General features: G+C 40.4%; 1 protein-coding gene across 22 annotated transcripts in view; it reads left to right on the forward strand.

Annotated features, from left to right (window-relative positions):
• The window catches only part of GRIP1 (glutamate receptor interacting protein 1), a 754,369-nt gene that overhangs the window by 565,837 nt on the left and 166,593 nt on the right, over window positions 1-21,939 (forward strand). For all 22 annotated transcript variants that reach the window (XM_086400127.1, XM_086400138.1, XM_086400118.1 and 19 more), the window contains exon 3: window positions 20,501-20,636. In XM_086400127.1, the coding sequence (XP_086256253.1) occupies window positions 20,501-20,636 (136 nt within the window). The remainder of the gene's footprint in view (window positions 1-20,500; window positions 20,637-21,939) is intronic.

Consider the following 21,939-nt stretch of genomic DNA (forward strand, 5'->3'; position numbering starts at 1 on the left):
TTTAAGCAATTTCCTGGGAGAGCATTGAGGTGTTAATTGCTTTTGCACTTCTTTAGTTGACAGATATGTTCTTTTTCACCTGGGTAAGAGAACTAATTATTGTAATGTTCTCCTGGGCTTGGCAAGATATTCTTTAATAGATTTTAAAGGCATTGGTAGGGCAGTGTGCTTTTAAAAGGAAACTGTCCTCTGCTGTGTTCATACTTGATAACGTGTATGTGTATTGTATTCAGACCACATGATGAATCTGTTAAAGAGGAATATGCGGTGGAGGAATAAAAGACAGGAGTAATATTTTTTCAGGAATTATATATCCAGATTTCAGATATGAGAAAAATATTTTCCTGTGTGTGTGTGTATATCACTGAGTGGAACAAAGATTAAACAAAACAGCAACAAAAGAAGAGTAAGCTTTTTCTTTCAATATTCAGCTGGGTGTATTTCTCATGAGCTTCAACACAAAGATGTTATTTTCTGGGACTGGTGTGGCCTTCCAAATGAGGGTCTGGCAGGTCACTGACTCAATACAAATCAGAAAATATTCTTTTCCCGTTGTTTAAAAGTGAATTCACAATCTGCTTGAACCTCAAGTAGTTTTATGTTTCATACATATATTCGAGAAGAAAAAAAACAGGAATTTTTGTTAGAATTGGAACTTTATTTTGGCCAGACTCACTTTGGCAACTTGCCAAGCCAAGGCAACCCTTGTTAACCAAGGTGGTGTATGAAAAAGAAGACTGCATTCATAGTGAGAGCACCTGGTTTTAAGTTCTAGCAAAATGGTTTGCCTGATAGGGTGTCCTTAGGCAAATCATCTAACCTCAAAAAGCTTCAGTGTTTTCATCTTTGAGATCCTGAATTTCTGTAAGAATCAAGTGAGAAAATATGTGACTTTACTAGGCACCTCTTCAAGTGGTATACAGATGTAAAGTGCTGTGATCAAAGAAAATCTAGGTTTTCTGGTACCCAAAGCTTATACCATTTGAGGGAAGGCAGCTCTTTAAGGAGAAAAATACAAAAGTATATTTAAAAAATTTTACAAGACCATGTGACCATGTGAACACCTCACTAGGGCCTCTCCCAAGGCTTGGAAAGAAGCCTGTGGTAGTGAATGTCCTGGAAACTTACGAGTGAGTAGCTTTACTTGTGTGTTATTATTACAGCCTTACAGAATGCCAGAGCTGGGAGTGGCCATGCCATAGGATGGGTCTTCACACCTGTTTTTTTCCCGGTAAAGAAACCTCTTTGGAAACAAAATTTTACTTGGAGGAACAGAAAAGAAAACAGAAAAGAGGAGCTGACGTTAGGACAAGGGATTTAGTTATTACTGTGTCTGTGTGTTCTCCTCCTCAGTGGGTACCTAAGAGCTTTAGCTGAAAGTGAATTTAGAGAAACAGTGTATTTCATTTATTTGAAGGATGCCTTCCCTCATTTTAACTACTGTGAAACCAGGATGTACCTTACAGTTGTGCTTGAACCTGTAGTCACTGTTGCCTGTGCATGCTCTTACTTGGTTGTAATTCCTGATAATATGATTGGATAAATGCAGCCCATTGAAGTTTCAGGAAATAAGTCATTTAAGGACCATTTGAGGTAGGAACTTGCATTGTTGTCTAAACCATTCTGTTGACACTTTGGGGAAAGATCAAGGAAGCCTAAGCATCGTAACTTGTCAGATGGGTCTCAGCAGCTTGGAGGAAAAACCAAGAGACAATAGCAGAGCCCTCTCTCGGATATCCGCATTATCAGTGTGTTGATGTCCAGAGGACAATGTCATATGGCAAATAAGGGCTTCTGTGACACTAGTTTAGGAGTGAATGTGAAGAAGATGTAGGAGTCCCTTAACTAACTTATTTAATGTACATTTTCCTTCTTATGTATGTACTTTGAGTTCCTTTGTAATTATAAAAAAATTTTTTAACTTAGTGAAAAGAAAGCATTATGTTGTAATTTAATTGGCAGCATTTCTTAGTGGTGAATAAAACAGCAATGTTCCTTAAAAGTGATGGCAGTGAAGTCAGTGAAATATGGTACTTCTAAAACCGTTTAGTTTAATTCTCTCTTTAAAACTAAACTAAATGCAGTGTGCCCAGGGCAATATGGCTGGCTTTTCCAGGACATAATGAACTAGTTGCAAATATTTTTCAAGCAGTTGTTCCCTAGTTAGCCTCAGACTAGAACCCTCACTCTTTGTTTCACTAATCATATTTGTTATGATTTTGAAATGCTTAGGATCTGTATTTCCTACTAAAATATAAATCCTTGAGGGCAAGGATTAAGTCTGTCTGGTTTACTGCTTGGTGGCAAGATGCCAGTAGCAAATCATCAATAGATTTTCCAGTGGAGGGGTGGTTGGGTGAATGAAGGGAAGGGTAAATGGAGAAAGGGATAGACGAATGGATGAACGGAGAAAGGGAGGGATGAGGGGAGGGATAGATGGCGGGGTAGAAAGAACTAAAACATTTCATACTCAGATTGAGGCTACAAGATACTTGGATAAGGTGGCGTTATATATGGCAGTTGATGTACTGATACAAGTAGGCACTGAGAGAAGGAAATAATGACTCTGGTTTGTCTGCTCATTACCTTTCTGCTCACCCTAATAGAGAGCCCGTCCACTGGGACAAGAATATGGTTGTTTCTCAAGGAGGGCAGGAAGGAAAAGAGCTGGACCAAGAGAGATACCCTGCTTGTCAGGGTAAAGGAAGCTGAAAGGGAGGATGTGGGTGTAGGACGAGGGAGGTGTCCTTGACGTGGGCAGCACAGCCTCCTCCAGTTCTGGTCCGGTGGGGCCCCAGTGAGGCTCTCATAACGGAAACTGACTGCAGCAGGTTGCCTGGCTTCTCCATGGAGGGTCCACAGGGCTCCCTTGATGCCTTGCCTCTTGGTTATCTGCAGTGACTGCTCTATTAGTTTTCCATCTGTTCCTTTATTTGAAATGGATCAAATCTCATAAAACAAGAGAAAGTCATGTAAATGCCCCTGACATCTGTAAAAAATGAGAGGGACAGATTTACTGATTTACTGTTGCCCTGGTGGCTTGGAGTCAGCAGAGGCTGGCCTTATTTTTCAGGTCTTTTCTCAGTGGTGCTTCATCTACACATTCTTGTGTCGATTAGTGTAGCAATTATTTTATGACTGTCTGAACATGTATAGCGATCAGTTTTATGAGAAGGCAATCTCCTGCACCTAAAACGGATGCAAACTTCTTCTTAAACCAATCTTCAAGCCTCAAGTTTCTTAATCTATAAAATCAAAGTGTTGTCCTGTTTACAAGGTTATCCTGAAGGCTAAATTAGAAGACAGATATGAACCATTTTGAAAAGTACTAACTGCTTTAAAAGGAAAGATAATCTTAAATGGTGTCAGAGATTTCTTCGTTTTACGTTTTCTCTTCAATTCTGCTCTCACTCCTGGAAGACGCATGGGGACATCTCTGTGGGAAAAGGAAGCCAAGTAAATGTAGCTCTAAGTCCCATTTTGTCCTGAGTATTTAAGAAGTCTGATTTCCTGTTGAAATTTATCCTCCCTTCATTTGTTTTTCAGGTAGAGTGCCCCCCACAGTCATGGTTCTTTCAATTGTCTTAGGAGAAGCAGTGCCTCTAAGCCACATTTAGCTCCCAGTGTTAGGCACTAAGCCCCTGACTCCCTGACGACTCGCTCTCACTAGCTGCCAGGGCAGCCTCACCTGATGTCTGTCTTCTCAGGGTTTCCCTCTGCTGGTCCTTTTGTTTTTAAATTTTATTGAAGTATTTACAATGCTGTGTTAATTTCCTCTGTACAACAAAGTGACTCAGTTACACATGTATCTACATTCTTTTTCATATCCTTTCCCATTATGGTTTGTCTCAGGGTCTTGAACATAGTTCCCTGTGCTATACTGTAGGACCTTGTTTATCCATCCTATATATAAGAGTTTGCCTCTGCTAATCCCAAACTCCCATTCCTTCCCTTCCCTACCGCCTCCTGCCACCTTGGCAACAACATGACTGTTCTCTATGTCTGTGAATCTGTTTTTGTTTTGTAGGTATGTTGATTTGTATCATATTTTAGATTCCACATATAAGTGATATCATACGGCATTTGTCTTTCTCTGCCTGACTTATTTTGCTTAGTGCGATAATCTCTTGGGCCACCCATGTTGCTGCAGATGGCATTATTTCGTTCTTTTTAATGGCTGAGTAATATTCCTTTGTAGCTGTTAATATGTACTGTATCTTCTTTATCCATTCATCTGTCTATGGACACTTAGATTGGCTCCCTATCTTGGCTATTGTAAATAGTGCTGCTATGAACATAGGGGTGCATGTATCTTTTTTAATTTCATGGTTTTCCTTTGCTTGCAAGTGTTTCTTCTCACTCACACAGCTAGATAAGACATACTTCTCATCCCTTGTTGTTCAGTAGAACTCTCAGACCAGACCATCTGATCACTCTAATCCTAGCATGGGAGCTCTGGTTTTTCATATCTAAATAGTTATTCAATGTAAGATACTACCCAAAAGGATATTCTAAAAGACATACAAAAATAAAAGACTCTTCCCCCAACAATATCTCATTAATGTACTAAGCAAATTCTGATACCTCCATGTCTCCAATTATTAGACCTAAATGCTAGTAATATTTGAAAGTTATTTTCACCTAAAGAAAGACATTAAGTCTCCAAATACACATTCATAGCCTGCAGGGAGTTTGCCCCGGACCAAAGGTTGAACTGTTTGTTATTCTTCAGGCTCCTAGGCCATGCTGTGCACCAGCCACATTTCACTGAAATTATTAGTATAGACATTTGTCTCTTAGACGTTTAGAATGTAAGCTACAGAAAGGTAGAGGCTGTGATTATGGGGTCTTGGAAATGCTAGCCCCTGGCAGAGTCTGAAAATAACAGATCCTCACAAAATGTTTTTGGACCAAAATGATCCACAAGTAGCTGTGGAAATGAAGTTAGCTTCTCTAGGAAAACATTGAAGATCAGAGTGATTTCAAATTTAGCCATGCCAGTTGCTTAGTTTCACTTGTAGAATCTCAGTTTCAATCGTGTCAACACTTTAAAAATTTGAGTACAACCACCTGCAAGTAAAAAGTCACAGATGGGGAAGTTTTCCCGGAGAAAAGTTGCCTGGGGCTCTTGAGATAAGTGCAGTTATTGGATCTCCTGGCCAGTGCCTTTTGCTCGTCCTTATGGATTTTCAGATATAAATGTCTACCTCTCAGGCCATCCCACTCAGAAACAAGGGGAGTTTCACCAAGACAAGTCACTCCTGTTTCTGAAAAATTGAATATGGTGTCATCTTGATTTTTAGATGACTCCATAGGAACATATCACTGATAGGTTTGACATTATTTGCTGTTTCATGACCCATACCTGAAATGCACACAGATTATAAAATGTCAGCCAGCAGAGGGTGTTCTTTGATTTTCACCTTGCTCAAATCTAATCTGACTTCAGATCTTCAGGATTTCTTAAGTAGAGTACATGGATGGAGTTTAGGGTATCCCTGAATTCCCCTGAAATGGTAGCCACAATTTTTTCTGAGAATAGAACCCATGGCTTTCATTAGATTCTCAAAGGAATCTGTGTTTCAACAAGTGGTTAAGTACTGCTGCTAATGGTTTTGTCTTCTCTTCATAACAATCAAAATACAGAAGAAGATTAGCAACTTGCATACCTGAAATTTTTCCTATATCCAAATAATAATAATGATAACAGTAATACCATGACTAGCATATATATTGAACACTATGTGGCAGGTACTATAGTCATTTCCTAATGAGAATTTTATTACTGAATCTTCACAACACCCTAAGAGTAGGTCATTTTTAAAAAAAATTATAGTTAGTTTAGAGCATTTTCTTGCTTCCAGGGCCTGCTTCTCACGAATGTGGTGGTGTGGTGTGTGTGTGTGCCCTGTGCACACGTGTGTGCCTGGGCACTCGTGTGCACAGGAATGTACATGTCTCAGTGATCCTGGACACCACCTCACAGTTCTCTGGAAACCATGCCCTTGACTCATATTCTGAAAACAAATTCTTATGCTTCATCTAAAAGCAAGAACAGAGAATGGTATATGAGAAGTGGTAAATGTTTTATAGCAAAAATTATACAACTTTGTTTGAAGGTAAATATATACATATTTTAATTTAAATCAAGTATAATTGATTTGCAATGTTGTGTTAGTTTCAGGTGTACAGCAAAGTGATTCATATTTTCCAGATTTTTCCCTTACAGGTTATTACAAAACATTATTGGTTATCTATTTCATCTACAGTAGTGTGTATATGTTAATCCCATCCTCCTAATTTATCCCTCCCCACATATTCCCCTTTGGTAACCATAAGTTGGTTTTCTATGTCTGTGAGTCTATTTCTGTTTTATAAATAAGTTCATTTGTATCATTTTTTAGATCCCATATATAAATGTTATTATATATTTGTTTTTGGCGTACTTCACTTAATACATAATCTCTAAGTCTGTCCATATTTCTGCAAATTTCATTAGTGCATTCTTTTTATAGCTGGGTAATAATACTATTTTATATGCATATGCTGTGCTGTGCTTAGTCTCTCAGTCACGTCTGACTCTTTGCGACCCCATGAACTGTAGCCCACCAGGCTCCTCTGTCCATGGGGATTCTTCAGGCAAGAATACTGGAGTGGGTTGCCATGCCCTCCTCCAGGGGATCTTCCCAACCCAGGGATCTAACCCAGATCTCCCGCATTGCAAGCAGATTCTTACCATCTGAGTCACCAGGGAAGCCCTTATATGCATACATCTGTGTGTGTGTGTGTGTGTGTGTGTGTGTGTGTGTATAAAATGTGTGTATAAAATATGTATACCACATCTTCTTTATCCACTCATCCACCAATGGACATTTATATTGTTGCCATGTCTTGGCTACTGTAAACAGTCCTACAGTTGAACATTGGGGTGCATGTATCTTTTTGAATTAGTTTACTCTGGGTACATGCCCACAAGTGTGACAGCAGGATCATATGGTAGTTGTATTTTTAGTTTTTGAAGGAACCTCCATACTGTTCTGCCTAGTAGCTGCACCAATTTACATTCCCACGGATAGTGTAGAAGGGTTCCTTTTTCTTCACCTAAAGGTAGATACTTTTATTATCCTTGTTTCAGATAAGGAAGCTAAGACCCGCTCCCCCCAAAACAATTAAATGACTTATAACTTGTAACACTGGGAAACTTAGTAGCAAATTTTGACAGTTAAATCATCGATTTTGGAAAAACAGAACGCTGAAAGAATCCTAGTATTGCAGTAATTTAAAAGCAGTGATGTTTTTTCTAAATGCTTCAAGAGACATATTTAAATCATTTACACCAAGAATCCACATGTCTGCTTTATCTATTTTTAAAAAATGCTGGTTATGCATCATGTACTTTCCGGGATCTCAGATTTTTGTGGCTGGTCCTGCATATTTGTGTATCCTCTTTCTCTAGAGGTGACCTGAGAAACACGCAGATATTAATCTAGCCCACCCCGTCACCGTGGGAGATAAATACAGATCATAATTTTATTTCACATGAATATTTGTGAAAGGTAGTATTTATGTGCGGTACATCCCTGCCATGAATCTAACTTATGTTCAGATTCCCAGGGGATGAGAAAAATTCTGGTACATCCCTCATGTCACTAAACAAAGGTGCAAAGTGCCAGAAGACCTTTCCCTACTAGTCTAGGTGGCAAGAACTGAGACAGAAAATGCAGCCATTCATCACAGAAACCCAGCTTTGAGCCCAGCAGCTTTGCTGAACCAGGGGATGTTAGGAGGAACTTGAAATGAGTATTGGAAAAAGCATCTGTTTATTTCCTGAGGGGGATAAACTTCCCAGTGGCACCTCTAAAAGTAATATACAGACAAAACTGTATTGTGAGCAATAATATTCTCTCCAATAGTATTCTGGTGTGAGCTTCAATCCCCCTTATGAAGGCAATGGTAAAAAAATAATCAACCAAAGAAGCTCAGGGAAATAACTGTGTGATCCTGCTTTATCATTCTGCCTTGGCACCACCCAGCAAGAGCTGTTTGCCACAAGCTGATGCTCATCTCCAGGTCGTAATTCCCTGTGTTGGGACTGATGTACCCATTCATTCAGCAGCTCCCAGGAAGCACCTACCACAGTGCCATTCTAGGCACTGGACACACAGCTGGGAAGAAAACATCTCTGTCACTAGCATCTGAAAGTTTGTGACTTTGTGTATTAAGTTTTCATCAATAGCATTTCTATCTTACTGTTTATGATATAATTTTTAAAATCTGCTAGTGAATGGACGTTCAATAAGTAAAGAGCTCCCTGGTGTCTCAGATGGTAAAGAATCTGCCTAAAGTGCAGGATACCCGGGTTCAATCCCTGGGTCGGGAGAATCCTCTGGAGAAGGGAGTGGCTACTGGCACACTACAGTCCCTGGGATTTCAAAGAGTCAGACACGACTGGCTGACTAACAAAGAGCTCCACCAGGGCATACTTTGCTGAATGTGCCCATGATGGTTGCTTTTCTTTTTTAAGTTTTTAAACATTTTTATTCGTTTATTTATTTTGGCTGTGTCAGATCTTAGTTGTGGCATGTGGGATCTTTAATTGATCTTCAGTTGCAGCATTCAGGATTTAGTTCCCTCACCCAGGGATCGCACTCGGGCCCCCTACGTGAGGAGCATAAAGTCTTAGCCACTGGCCCACCAGGGAAGCCCCAGTGATTGCTTTTAAAATGCCTTTTCTCTTTTTGTGATATGACTCCAAGGTGAGGGTCTTACAAACCCTTTGTTTGGGATGTGACAAAAACCATTCAAAGAATAGGTTTTCTCTGGTACTTAAATTTCATCTCAGTTCTCTGTGAAGTCATGTGACTTCACCTTCTCCAATCAGTCTCAGCAATACAAACTTTCTCTCTTTCCTTAATTCCCTTTTAGTGACTGGTGTTAACAGCCCTAAATCAAACAAGGTGGAAACCTTGAGATCCACCATCCCTCCCAGTTCCTTGCTCCCCACACACTAATGCATGTCTAACTCAGGGAAATTCATCCCGGTGTATCTGGAGTTAGTGCCATCCACACAGCTACTGATGGATTGCAGTTTCTCACGTTTTACCCACCTGTCCCCTCAAGTCCATGCCTCCCTTTTTGCCTTAGCATCTGTCCACACTCCAGTTCTTAGCTTCCCTTACAATTAGATGTAGATATGGAATCAGTTCTTGCCCTTGGGATGTGAACAGAAGCAGGCCAGTGGTGGCTGTTAAGAGAGTTATTTATCTCCTTCCCCCAGGGAAATGCAGACAAGATACTGTCCTAAGGCAAAAGTTTCCAAACTCCCTTTGTTCACAGAGCCCTTGACATCTCAGTAGTTTTTGCACTGTACTTCTAGGTCAAATGAAATATCAGTAGCCCCACTTATTAGTATCTAGGTCCAAGCAATATAATCCATATTATCTCCTAACCATTACCATGGATAAATTTAAAGAACCACAGTTCAGTTCAGTTGCTCAGTCGTGTCCGACTCTTTGCAACCCCATGAATTGCAGCACGCCAGGCCTCCCTGTCCATCACCAACTCCCAAAGTTCACTCAGACTCACGTCCATCGAGTCAGTGATGCCATCCAGCCATCTCATCCTCTGTCGTCGCCTTCTCCTCCTGCCCCCAATCCCTCCCAGCATCAGAGACTTTTCCAATGAGTCAACTCTTCGCATGAGGTGGCTAAAGTACTGGAGTTTCAGCTTTAGCATCATTCTTCCAAAGAAATGCCAGGGCTGATCTCCTTCAGAATGGACTGGTTGGATCTCCTTGCAGTCCAAGGGACTCTTAAGAGTCTTCTCCAACACCACAGTTCAAAAGCATCAGTTCTTCGGCGCTTAAGTACTTAGTAATGATATGTTTGTTGGGCATTGCCGTTTCTCAAACCTTCAAATCAAATGAAACATTAACAAGTTCATTTCCTGTTCCACATCGTGCCACATGGACCTTCCTTTCTTGTCACAGAAACCACCACCTAAAAAAGAAAAAAGCTTTGGAAAGATAGGCTATCAAAAAAAGCAGGGCTGTGTTCTAATGTTGAGCAAAACTGCCTGTATCTAGTAGGTGGTATTGTATCCAACTGATACCAAGTATGGCTGTAATTCCCTCGCATTTAAAGATAGTTCACCGTAGTTCTGTGAGTTCACTTTGGAACCGTGGGGCGCCTTGTGCACAGTTTGGGAACCAGAGCCCTGGGGGATGACAGAGGCACAAAATGGAAGAAAACACAGATCCCCGCATCTCCATGTGAAGCAGAGAAGGCTGCTGACTGGGAACACCCACCCCGCTCAGGCTTCCGTGTGAGTGAAATAAGCTTCTTTTGTGGTTGGACCATTATTCATTTTTGCATTTGTTGGCACAACCTGAGTGTTAAATCACTTCAGTTGTGTTCGACTCTGTGCGACCCTATGGACTGTAGCCCACCAGGCTCCTCTGTCCCTGGGGATTCTCCAGACAAGAATACTGGAATGGGTTGCCATGCCCTTCTCCAGGCATTCTTCCTGACCCAGGGATCAAACCCAGGTCTCTTATGTCTCCTGCATTGGCAGGCGGGTTCTTTACCACCAGCGCTACCTGGGCAGCCCTGACACAGCCTAACCTAAGTTATTAATATCTTAGAGTACTGCAGTGACCTAATGGTTCTCCTTGACCCAAATCTAATGTCTTTTTCCCAAGTTCATGTTGTCATCACAAAATCTACTGCTTTACCCTAATAACAGGCTAAACCTAAATAAGTGTTTCTCAATCTTGACTGCATGTTAGAATTACCTGTGGAGGTTTTAAAAAAGATCCCAGTGCCCAGTTCCCCACCTGTAAGGATCTTCATCTAATTGAAACGGACTAATTCCTTGACGAGTACAAACTACCCCAACTCACCGAATCTCAAATAGATCATTTGAACAGCCCTTTAACTATTAAGGGAAATGAATTTGTAATTTAAAAACTCCAGACACAGATGGCTTCATTGAAAATTATACTAAATGTCTTAAAAAAGAATGAACAGCAATCCTACACAATCTCTTCCAGAAAAATAGAAGAGGAAAGGATGCATTTCTCAATTCATTTTATGAAGCTAGTATTATTACACTGATACCGAAACCAAAGGGGGAAAAAAAAGAAACTACAGATGGTATTTGTCATGAATATAGATGCTTCCCTCATAGCTCAGTTGGTAAAGAACCTGCCTGCAATGCGGGAGACCTGGGTTTGATCCCTGGGTTGGGAACATTCCCCCTTCAGTATTCTGGCCTGGAGAATCCCATGGGGTTGCAAAGAGTCAGACACAATTGAGCAACCTCCACTTTCATAGGTGCAAAAAAAGTCCTTAGCAAAATATTGGCAAATGAAATTCAGCAATATTTAAAAAAAAAAGAATTATACACTGTGAGCAAATGGAGTGTATTTCAAGAATGCAAGATTGGATCAATATTAGAAAATCTATCAATGTAATTCAGGATATTTTCAGACTAAAGAAGAAAAATCACATCATCATATCAGTGCAAAAAGAATGTGGCAAAATTTAAGCTCAGGATAAAAACTCTGTGGGTAAAAAAAAGGAATAGAAGGGAATTTCCTCAACTTGAAAATCTACAGAAAACCTACAGGTAATATAATACTTGATGGAATACCAAATTCTTTTCCCTTAAGATAAGGAACAAGGCAAGAATATCTATGTTCATTACTCTTATTCAACAGAGTACTGGGAGTTCTAGCCTATGCTTTAGGCAAGGAAGGGAAATAAAAGGCATATAGATTGGAAACAAATAAAAACTATCCTTTCTTGCAGATGACATGATTGTCTACATAGAAAACTCTAATCTACAAAAAAAATCCTAGAACTTTTAAGTGAGTTCAACAAGGCCACAATGTATGCAGTAGCTATATAAAAATCAATTGCATATCTGTATACTAGCTATGGACATATGTACATCAAAATTAATAATGCAATACCATTTTCAATTTTACACCCAAAATAAAATACTTTGTTGTAAAACTAACAAAACATGTATAGGGCTTGTATGCTGAAAACTACAAAATGCTGATGAAAAAAATCATAGAAGTTTCTATATAGTTTAAAAGACATATTGTGTTTATGGATCAAAAGACTCAACATAGTAAAGATGTCTATTCTTTCCAAATTGATATACAGCTTTAATCCAAATCCTATCAAAATACCAGCAAAAGTTCCTATAGATATAGACAAGATTAGTCTAATATTTATATGGAAAGGCAAAGAAACTAGAAGAACTGAAGTAGTTTTTATAAACAATAAAATAGAAGCAATCAGCCTCCACAGTTTCAAGACTTACTATATAGATACAGTAATGAAGGCTGCATGGCATCTGTGAAGGGACTGTGTTTGTTGTTCAGTTGCTCAGTCGTGTCCAACTCTTTTTGACCCCACGGACTGCAGCACACCAGGCTTCCCTCCTTTACTATATCCTGGAGTTTGCTCAAACTCATGTCCACTGAATCAGTGACAGACTGATTTTTCACAAGGTTCAAAAGCAATTTGGTGGATAAGATAGCCTATTCAACGAATGGTGCTGGAGTAATTAAACACCCATCCCACTCCCCACCCCCCGAGTTATATGAACCATGACTAAATCTCATACCTTATGTAAAAATTAACTTAAAATGGATAACAGACTTAACTGTAAATATTGTGGTTATTACATAATATTATAGAACTTAGAAGAACTTTTGGAAACTGTAGAAGAAACAAGAGAAATTTCCAGGATCTAAGGCCCAGCAAAGAATTCTTAAAACTTGACAACAGCGTGACCCATAAAAAGAGAAACTGATCAATTAGACTTCATCAAAATAAAAACTGTTGGCTCTGCAGAAGACCATGTTAGGAGAATGAAATAAAATCTCCAGACTGAAAGAATATATTTGCAAACCACATATTCAACTGGGGACTAGTATCTAAAGTATATAAGAAACTCAAAACTCAACCGTAAAAAAAGCAAACAATCTAATTAGAAAACGGGCAAAAGACCTGAAAAGACATTTCACCAAAGAGGATATGCAGATGGCAAATAAGTACACACACACAAATTTCACATTTCCCATTAGAGAAATGGCTCAACTTAGCCAAGAATTAAAACTGTAGTTAGATATCACTAACAGCCATGTATTTATTTAAGTAAATACATATTTATTTTAAAGATTCAATTAAGTGTCTCACACATATCAGTGTGGCTAAAATAAAAACAGTAACAATCAAGTACTGGCGAGAATGCCAGTGGATCATTCACACGCTGCTGGTGGGAATGCAAAATGGAACTGCTATCTCGGAAAACAATTTGACAGCTCGTTAGAAAACTAAATATGCAACTACTGTATGGCTTAGCACTTGAACTCCTGGGCATTTATCCCTGATAAATGAGTAATTATGTCCACACAGAAACTCACATATGAATGTTTGTAGCAGCTATATTCATAGTAGCCCCAAACTGAAAACAACCAAAATGTCCTTCAACAGGTTGATGGTGATACCAACTTTGTATGTTTGTACCATGGGACACTACTTAACAAGAAAAAGGAACTCTTGCTACGCACAACTTGGATAACTCACCAGAAAATTATCCTGAGTGTAAAAAGTCAACCACAAAGTTTTCACACTGTGTGACTGCATTTATTTAACATTCTTAAAATGGCAAAGTTATAAACACAGAGAATAGGGTCAGTTCAGTCAGTTCAGTCGCTCAGTTGTGTCCAACTCTTTGCAACCTCATGAATTGCAGCATGCCAGGCCTCCCTGTCCATCACCAACTCCCGGAGTTCACTCAGACTCACGTCCATCGAGTCAGTGATGCCATCCAGCCATCTCATCTTCTGTCGTCCCCTTCTCCTCCTGCCCCCAATCCCTCCCAGCATCAGAGTCTTTTCCAATGAGTCAACTCTTCGCATGAGGTGGCCAAAGTACTGGAGTTTCAGCTTCAGCATCATTCCTTCCAAAGAAATCCCAGAGCTGATCTTCAGAATAGACTGGTTGGATCTCCTTGCAGTCCAAGGGACTCTCAAGAGTCTTCTCCAACACCACAGTTTAAAAGCATCAATTCTTCCACGCTCAGCTTTCTTCACAGTCCAACTCTCACATCCATACATGACCACTGGAAAAACCATAGCCTTGACTAGACTGACCTTTGTTGGCAAAGTAATGTCTCTGCTTTTGAATATGCTATCTAGGTTGGTCATAACTTTCCTTCCAAGGAGTAAGCGTCTTTTAATTTCATGGCTGCAAGGAGGTTTAAAAAAGCGTTGAAGTAAGAGAGTAGTGGGTGATCTATAAAGGATAATATGTGGGACCCTTGTGGTGATGGAAATGCCTGTATCTTGACTTCATCAAGATAAGTATCCTACTTATATATAAGTATTATAGTTCTACAAGATGTTACCATTAGGGGAAAACAAGGTAAAGAGGATCAGGGGCTTCTCTGCATTATTTCTTGTAACTGCATATGACTCTTACAATTAAGATTCACTTAAAAAATTTCCCTGCTGGTCCAGTGGTTAAGAATCCACCTTAACAGTACAGGGGATGTGGGTTTGACCCCTGGTCAGGGACTAATATTCCACATGCTGCAAGTAAACCCAAGTGCCACAGCTACCCAAGTGCCACGTGCTCTGGAACCTGTGTGTCACAATGAAAAAGATCTCAAAGGATGCAAAAAAGATCCTGCACGCCGCAGCTAAGACCTGATGAAACCACATAAATAAGTTAATAAATAAATACATATTTATTTAAAAGATTCAATTAAATATCTCACAGTTAAAACGTTCGGCTTCAATCCCTGGATTGGGAAGATCCCTGGAGAAGAGAATGGCAGCCCACTCCAGTATTCTTGCCTGGGAAACCCTATGGACAGAGGAGCCTGGCAGGCTACAGTCCGTGGGGTCACAAAGAGTCCGACATGACTGAGCCACTGAACCAGCACCAGGAGGTGGTGTTCAGATTGATTTGGTCTGGGGTGGGTGCACACGCTGTTATTTCCAAGCCCCCCAGGTGCTTCTAACATGCATCCAGAATTGAAAAAGTGTACATCCCAAAACCTAGGTCATCATCTACCATTTCTTGTTCCTCTGCCTTTAACATTGCCCTCCATTTGCTGAGATGAGGCTGCCTTCAAGACCTGGCTCAAAATAACTCCTCTGAGGAACTGTCCAGAGCACGACTTATCCAGTCTGGTGATGGATCCTCCCAGGCTGCACCATGGTGACCCTGCACTTACTCTTGTCGTCACTCTTTGCTGTAATTGTTATTTTTTGTCCATCTCCCTGATTTCAGCAAGTGTGATTACAATTGTTCACCTTGCAATTGCCTGATCATTTAGCCCCTGAATTTTAGGGACCTTCTAAAAATTACAAGTAACTCTCTTTTCCTGCTGTTAAGCCTAATTGTACTTTTTAAATAATCGATGAGGCAAGAATTTCTGGACACCAAGAGTTTCACAGAACAGAACAAGATGATTATGCTGTATGTTTATTCTATGCAAAACATTACAATCTTCATACTACAAAGCACTAAGATGGTCTGATCTGGGTTCTGTAGGCCCTATGCCTATGATACGTCTTTGCCTTCTTTCTTCTTTAATCTCTCTCAGGGGTGCTACTTTTGGTGGTGTAACATCCAGTCATAACCCAGCATCTCTTTCAGTAGCCTGCCTTCCTGCAAAGGCTCTTTCTGTTCTTTCATAGCAACATTAATCAGCCAGCTGGCAGACTTTAGGAATATCATTTTTCACAGAAACTTTGCATGGAAGCATGTTCCATTTTTGCAATAATGTAAAATATACTTTGTGTCTCACAAATCCTGTTGGCATTTTTTTTGATATTGTGAACTTTATAATTTAAGGAGCATTGCCATATTTTTTATGTTGGATTATAGAATATCAGTTCCTTAATATCTGGGATTTTCTCTGTTTGGCTGAGTTCTGTATCTCCAAAGGCTAGAACAGAACCTGGTACATAGTAAGTGCTCAGTTTTTACTGAATGAATGAGTGAATGAATGGGATAGCTTTTCTTTTGTTCTGGGCTTGTATTCCCTCAGAAGTGTGTTAAAGTTTTCTTCACAGAGATTGTGTATATTTTTCATTAATTTTTTTTCTTAGGGATTTTAGTTTTTTGACTATTGTAAATGGAGTTTTTTCTTTTACAAAAACATTAACTAGTTGGTATTTGTTTATAAAAGGCTATGGTTTTCTGCATATTAATTTTTAACCACCTATGTTATTGAATTTTTTTATTCATTTGCAAGAATTTTTCATACTTCTCTAGTTTTTGCCAGGTACTTCTCTTAAAACTTTCCAGAGTTTTAAGAGGATTGAATTACAAGCCCAGAGAAAAACAGCAAGCAACTAAATTTCATTCTAGCAGTGAGATTCTTATTGGTTGTGCATGTACTGGTACACATGTGAACCTGCAATTTCTTTTCTAAGATAATTAAACATGATGATTAAGGAAAATGTCAAATCCACGACCGGCTCAGTCATTGCCAGTTAAGCATCATCTGTTCCCTGAGCTGCTTGCTGATATGGAGAGACTGCCGTCTTTACTACAGAGTCCTCTTAATTTAGGGAGGGACATTTGCAATTTAAATCACAAAGAAAGAAATTGTCAGTATATACTGACGTGTTTCACTGCGAGCTTTGTTCAGTAAACCTTGCTATACAAGGGAACTCATGCAAATGAACGCATCTGGCTTCATTTCTCCTCGCCATTAGGTCATTATGCAAACATTAAGCACCAAAAAAGACATAAAATGATTGATTAGTGTAGTGGAGCGCGCAGGTTAGCAGAAAGCCAACTCAAGAAGCCTGTTCCTCCCTCCCCACATTGCTGCTTTTCTCCTCTCCCATTCGGAAACACCCATAAATGATTTAGTCAGTCCATCCACTTCAGTGTTCTTACCTGGAGAATCCCAGGGACGGCAGAGCCTGCTGGGCTGCTGTCTATGGGGTCGCACAGAGTGGGACACGACTGAAGTGACTTAGCAGCAGAAGCAGTGTCTGGAGATATTTATTGGCAGTTAACATTCTTGTGATTCAGCACATTTTCTTGCGACAATATTCTATCCTTACTCCTGAGTTTTGCCTAATTTAGATTCCCCCTTTGGTCTGTTCTACTCTGCTAATCCTGATCGATAAATACAGACGGATTAGACAGAAGACAAAATTGTGAAATTGATGTTCTATTTGGAACAGCAAGTCTTCATTTCACATTGTTGCCAAGACCACCTCCTCTGTGGCCACCTCGCCCACAACCCACACTGTGGCGTGGTGCTCTCTGATTCATCTGCCTCTGTGGCTGTGCTTTAAGTACCTCTGACTTTTTCCATCTTTGAGTTTCATCATTTGGTTCATAGTAAGCACTCAGTAAATGCTAGAATCAATGAATACACAAATTACTCAGTTAAGTGGTACAGTACATCAATGTTTTCTTTCGTGTTATTAGAACTAACTATTGGGGAAAGGTTTGAAATCTTTTTAAACAAGAGGATAATTGACTATTACTACTTTTAAAAGTAACCCAGATGGATTTGTATTTTAACAGAGATCAAATTAAACTCATTGAATTTAGCTTTTCTAGATTCTCAGATTCAGCCAGAGGTCTGGGAAGGACCTAGATACCTTCTGGAGAAAATTGCACTGTCCTCATCTTATAAGGCTGAATCTATGGGGCTTCCCTGGTAGCTCAGTTGGTAAAGAATCCGCCTGCAATGCAGGAAACCCCAGTTCAATTTCTGGGTTGAGAAGATCCCTTGGAGAAGGTCCATGGAGTTGAAAAGAGTCAGACACGACTGAGCAACTTTCACTTTCTTTTCATGTCCTATATCCCATGTTATTCAGAAAGTACTCTCTTGAAAACCTGAGTAGGAGTGAAGTTCTTATTAATTGAAACTTAATTCTCCCTTGCTTGTTACTGTTTTAGAGTTGCTTCTCTGTGTATTTCTAATTGACCTTTAAGACATACCCTTAAAAATCAAGGCTCCCAACTCCTCAAGTACAGCTCTGTAATGAACTGCTTAACCAAAGGGAATCAATCTACATAGTTAAAGAAAATGCAAACAATTCTTTCCTTGGGCAGAGTTGTTGAACACATTATGTCTCTGTAATGTGAATAGCCATCATCTATTTTGTAATTTTCATTCCTTTATTGTTAACCTTATTTTTACCTAGCCTTTTGCCAAGGAGGACTTAAAGGGGTTGCTTTTTAAGTGACCTCTTCAGGTATCAGCTGTGCCTGTGTATTTCTTTATGGAGTGTAGAGAGGGTTGCTTTGTTCTATGTTGAGGGGGCATATGAACTGCACACTGTCACGGACTTTTGTTACAAATGCACCTGGTCAATGATGTAAAAAGCCCTGTGCTTTTATATATTCGACAAGAATTTTACTTCTTGTTTAGTCACTAAGTCGTGTCCAACTCTCTGTCATTCCATGAACTGCAGCACGCCAGGCTTCCCTCTCCTTCACCATCTCCGAGTTTGCTCAAACTCATGTCCATTGCATTGGTGATGCATTCCAACCACTGCATCCTCTGTCACTCCCTTCTCCTCTTGCCCTCCTCAGCGTCAGGGTCTTTTCCAGCAAGTCTGCTCTTTACATCAAGTTGCCAAAGTATTGGAGCTTCAGCTTCAGCTTTAGCATCAGTCCTTCCAATGAATATTCAGGGTTGATTTCCTTTAGGATTGACTGGTGTGATTTCCTTGCTATCCAAGAAGCTCTCAAGAATCTTCTCCAGCACCACAGTTCAAAAGCATCAGTTCTTCAACACTCAGAGAATTTTACTTCTTGAATTTCGATCATTATTTGATCTCTCATTCAAAATGTAGTAAATGAAGCTGACATCACTCACACTCATAGCCTCTTCCGTGGGTTCTGTTTTAAATCAACAACAACTCAGGTATGCACTGTCCTGAAACTGCCATGAAAAGAGAAGAATGCAAGGCTGGCAATCCCAAGCCTAGACTGACATTAATACATCGAAATCAGTGGCCTGTTCCTGTCTTCCTTCTCCAGGTACTCTGTTCTCCTCACTAGACAAGATGAGAAATTATTTCTTTCTCTAACACAATTTGACTTTTTTATTGGCTAATTGGATGGGAGACCAGCAGCAATAATTCAAAAACCTTTATGATATGCATTCATAAAATTTTGAAATGATAATTAACACTGCCATATGTAGTTAAGAAAAGGGCAGAAGTGTGCAAATAATCTTTTCGCTCTTTTGACTTTGAAAAGGAAAGTCTATTCTTGCATTTTAACATGAGAATCTCTGATGTCCTAGGAGTTCATAATCCCTGAAATTCATAACCTGATTCAGGAAGAGTTGGAAAACTGTTGAGTTTCCCCATTCCTACCCAGAGAGTATATGCAGAGTTGATATACTCTGATGTAACAAACAGAATTTTGAAACAATGCTTGTCATAGTTAATCTCTGGATAGGTAAATGTTGAGGCATTTCTATTTCTGAAAGCAAGGAGAGTCAAGTTTTCTTTCTGTGGTGCCTTCAATCAAAAGATTTGGGTTCTGTCTTGGTGTGTGGGGCTTCCCTGGTGGCACAGTGGTAAAGAACCCACCTGCCAGTGCAGGAGATGCAAGAGATGCAGGTTCAATCCCTGGGTCAGGAAGATCCCCTGGAGTAGGAAATTGCAACCCACTCCAGTATTCTTAACCTAGGAAATCTCATGGACAAAGGAGCCTGGTGGGGCTGCAGTCCCTAGGGTCACAAAGAGTCGGACCAACTGAGCATGCACGCATACTTGGTGTGTAGATATGACCCCCACACGATTGGTAAGATTTAAAAATTTCAGGAGAGAATGAGAATTAACAGAATTCCCTGGGGATTCTGAGGACCAACCCTGCCTTAATATAGTGTGACACATTTTGTAAGAAATGATGTAAGTTGTAACATGACGCTATTGTACTTTGTTTTCTGAAAGACCAAAAAAAAAAACTAGAGTCAATAATATTTTTCTTGAACTTGTAGAAAGCTCTTCTCTTATGTCATTCGTCTTCCTCAGCTAAAAGGTATCGCAGACTTGGAGTCTGCTGCTGCACTGTATTATTATTTAAAATTCCATTACAGCCCCTTTACCTTATGACTCTCAATTGCTCCCTTTAGAGTTACAAGGAGAAACATGAGAGAAAGTCACTTCAGAATGACAGGAAACAAAGGGCGAATATTATCCTGTACATAAGCCATGTCAGACTATTTATTGTGAATCTAGCACGAAGTACCCCACTGGTACCCATTTTAATAACCTTTAGTGGAATCGCTGCTCTGCCTTATCTGCCTGCTCCTCTTTACAAGACGCTCTGCAAATGGCAGTGGAAAAGAGGCCGCAGAACTTTTCCCACAAAAGAAAAAATGCAGAGCGTTTATGGGGAGGAATCACCTCACCACCCACAAAGACAACCCTTTGTGCTCCTGCTGTCATTAACTAAAGCAGATTATTTTCTTTTAACAGAGGAATTCAAGGGCTCCACTGTGGTTGAACTGATGAAGAAGGAAGGCACTACCCTTGGGCTGACGGTCTCGGGCGGAATTGACAAGGATGGCAAACCCAGAGTATCTAATCTGCGGCAAGGAGGAATCGCTGCTAGGTAACTGCAACGCAGGGAAACGTAGAAAAAGGAGTGAGGGTGTAATTAATTCAGAACTTAAAGCTCCATCAGAAAAGGTCACTAATAGATAAATGACACTGCCATCTGCCAGGTGGAAGCCCAGGGGGTGGGGAGGAGGCAGATTTCAGAAGGATGGCTTTTCTGGCCCATGCCAAAGTCACCAGGGAGCTCTTGTGTCATCTCAAGAGCAGTCAAGTCCTCCTAAGATATTAATTTTAAAATGCTTGTGTCTGGACTTCTCTGGCAGTGGTGAAGACTTCACCTTCCAATGCAAAGGGTGCAGGTTTGATCCCTGGTCGAGGAGCTAAGATCCCACATGCCTCATGGCCAGAAAACCAAAGCATAACACAAAAACAATATTGTAATAAATTCAATAAAGATTTTTAAAATGGACCACATCAAAAAAAATCTTTAAAAAAAAACAGCCGCCCGTATGGATTTAGTCCTCAAATGTGCCCCTACTGCAGTGGGAGTGAGACTGTCCAATCATCTAACGGGGAGTGGGTGACCCATCTTCTGTGGACCGGGGAAACTGCCACATGAGGAGCCCAGACAGCGAGGGAGGCCCAGCTCCAAGCGTCTCAGTAACAGTTTTACTTGTCCTACATATTCTCAGCTTTTCTACTTGTGAGATTTTCCTTTCATCGGGACAAAGAGATGATTTCCAAAAGGGCAGAAGGCTTAGCTGAGAAGGACTGGTTTTGTCCTTGTTCTTATTAGACTGCAGATGGCACTAGTTCTTGCTGATGACAGAGCGTCCTGAGTGCTGGCCAGGAGTGGGTTTGCTCTGTAGCCAAAATCGAAATCTACCTCGGAAAGAAAGGGTGGAATGGTGAGGTTTCATTCAAAGTGAGGTTGCTGCTGCTGCTGCTGCTAAGTCACTTCAGTCGTGTCCGACTCTGTGCGACCCCATAGACGGCAGCCCACCAGGCTCCCCTGTCCCTGGGATTCTCCGGGCAAGAACGCTGGAGTGGGTTGCCATTTCCTTCTCCAATGCAGGAAAGTGAAAAGTAAAAGTGAAGTCACTCAGTCATGTCTGACCCTTCTCGACCCCATGGATTGCAGCCCACCAGGCTCCTCCGTCCATGGGATTTTCCAGGCAAGAGTACTGGACTGGGTTGCCACTGTCCCTTAAATCCTGGACACCAGAACTCGTGTCCACAGAATCCCAAATTAAGTTTTAGAGTTCTTACCTTATTAAGTGCCACCTGAAATAGTGGTTATTTTCAATGATCAGCCTATTTGTACAATTTATAAGCTCAAGCCAATTGATTGCTCCATG

Source organism: Bos grunniens, chromosome 5, assembly GCF_055505025.1.
Source record: "Bos grunniens cultivar Pamir isolate PY7600 chromosome 5, Bosgru_T2T1.0, whole genome shotgun sequence".
Taxonomy (NCBI): domain Eukaryota; kingdom Metazoa; phylum Chordata; class Mammalia; order Artiodactyla; family Bovidae; genus Bos; species Bos grunniens.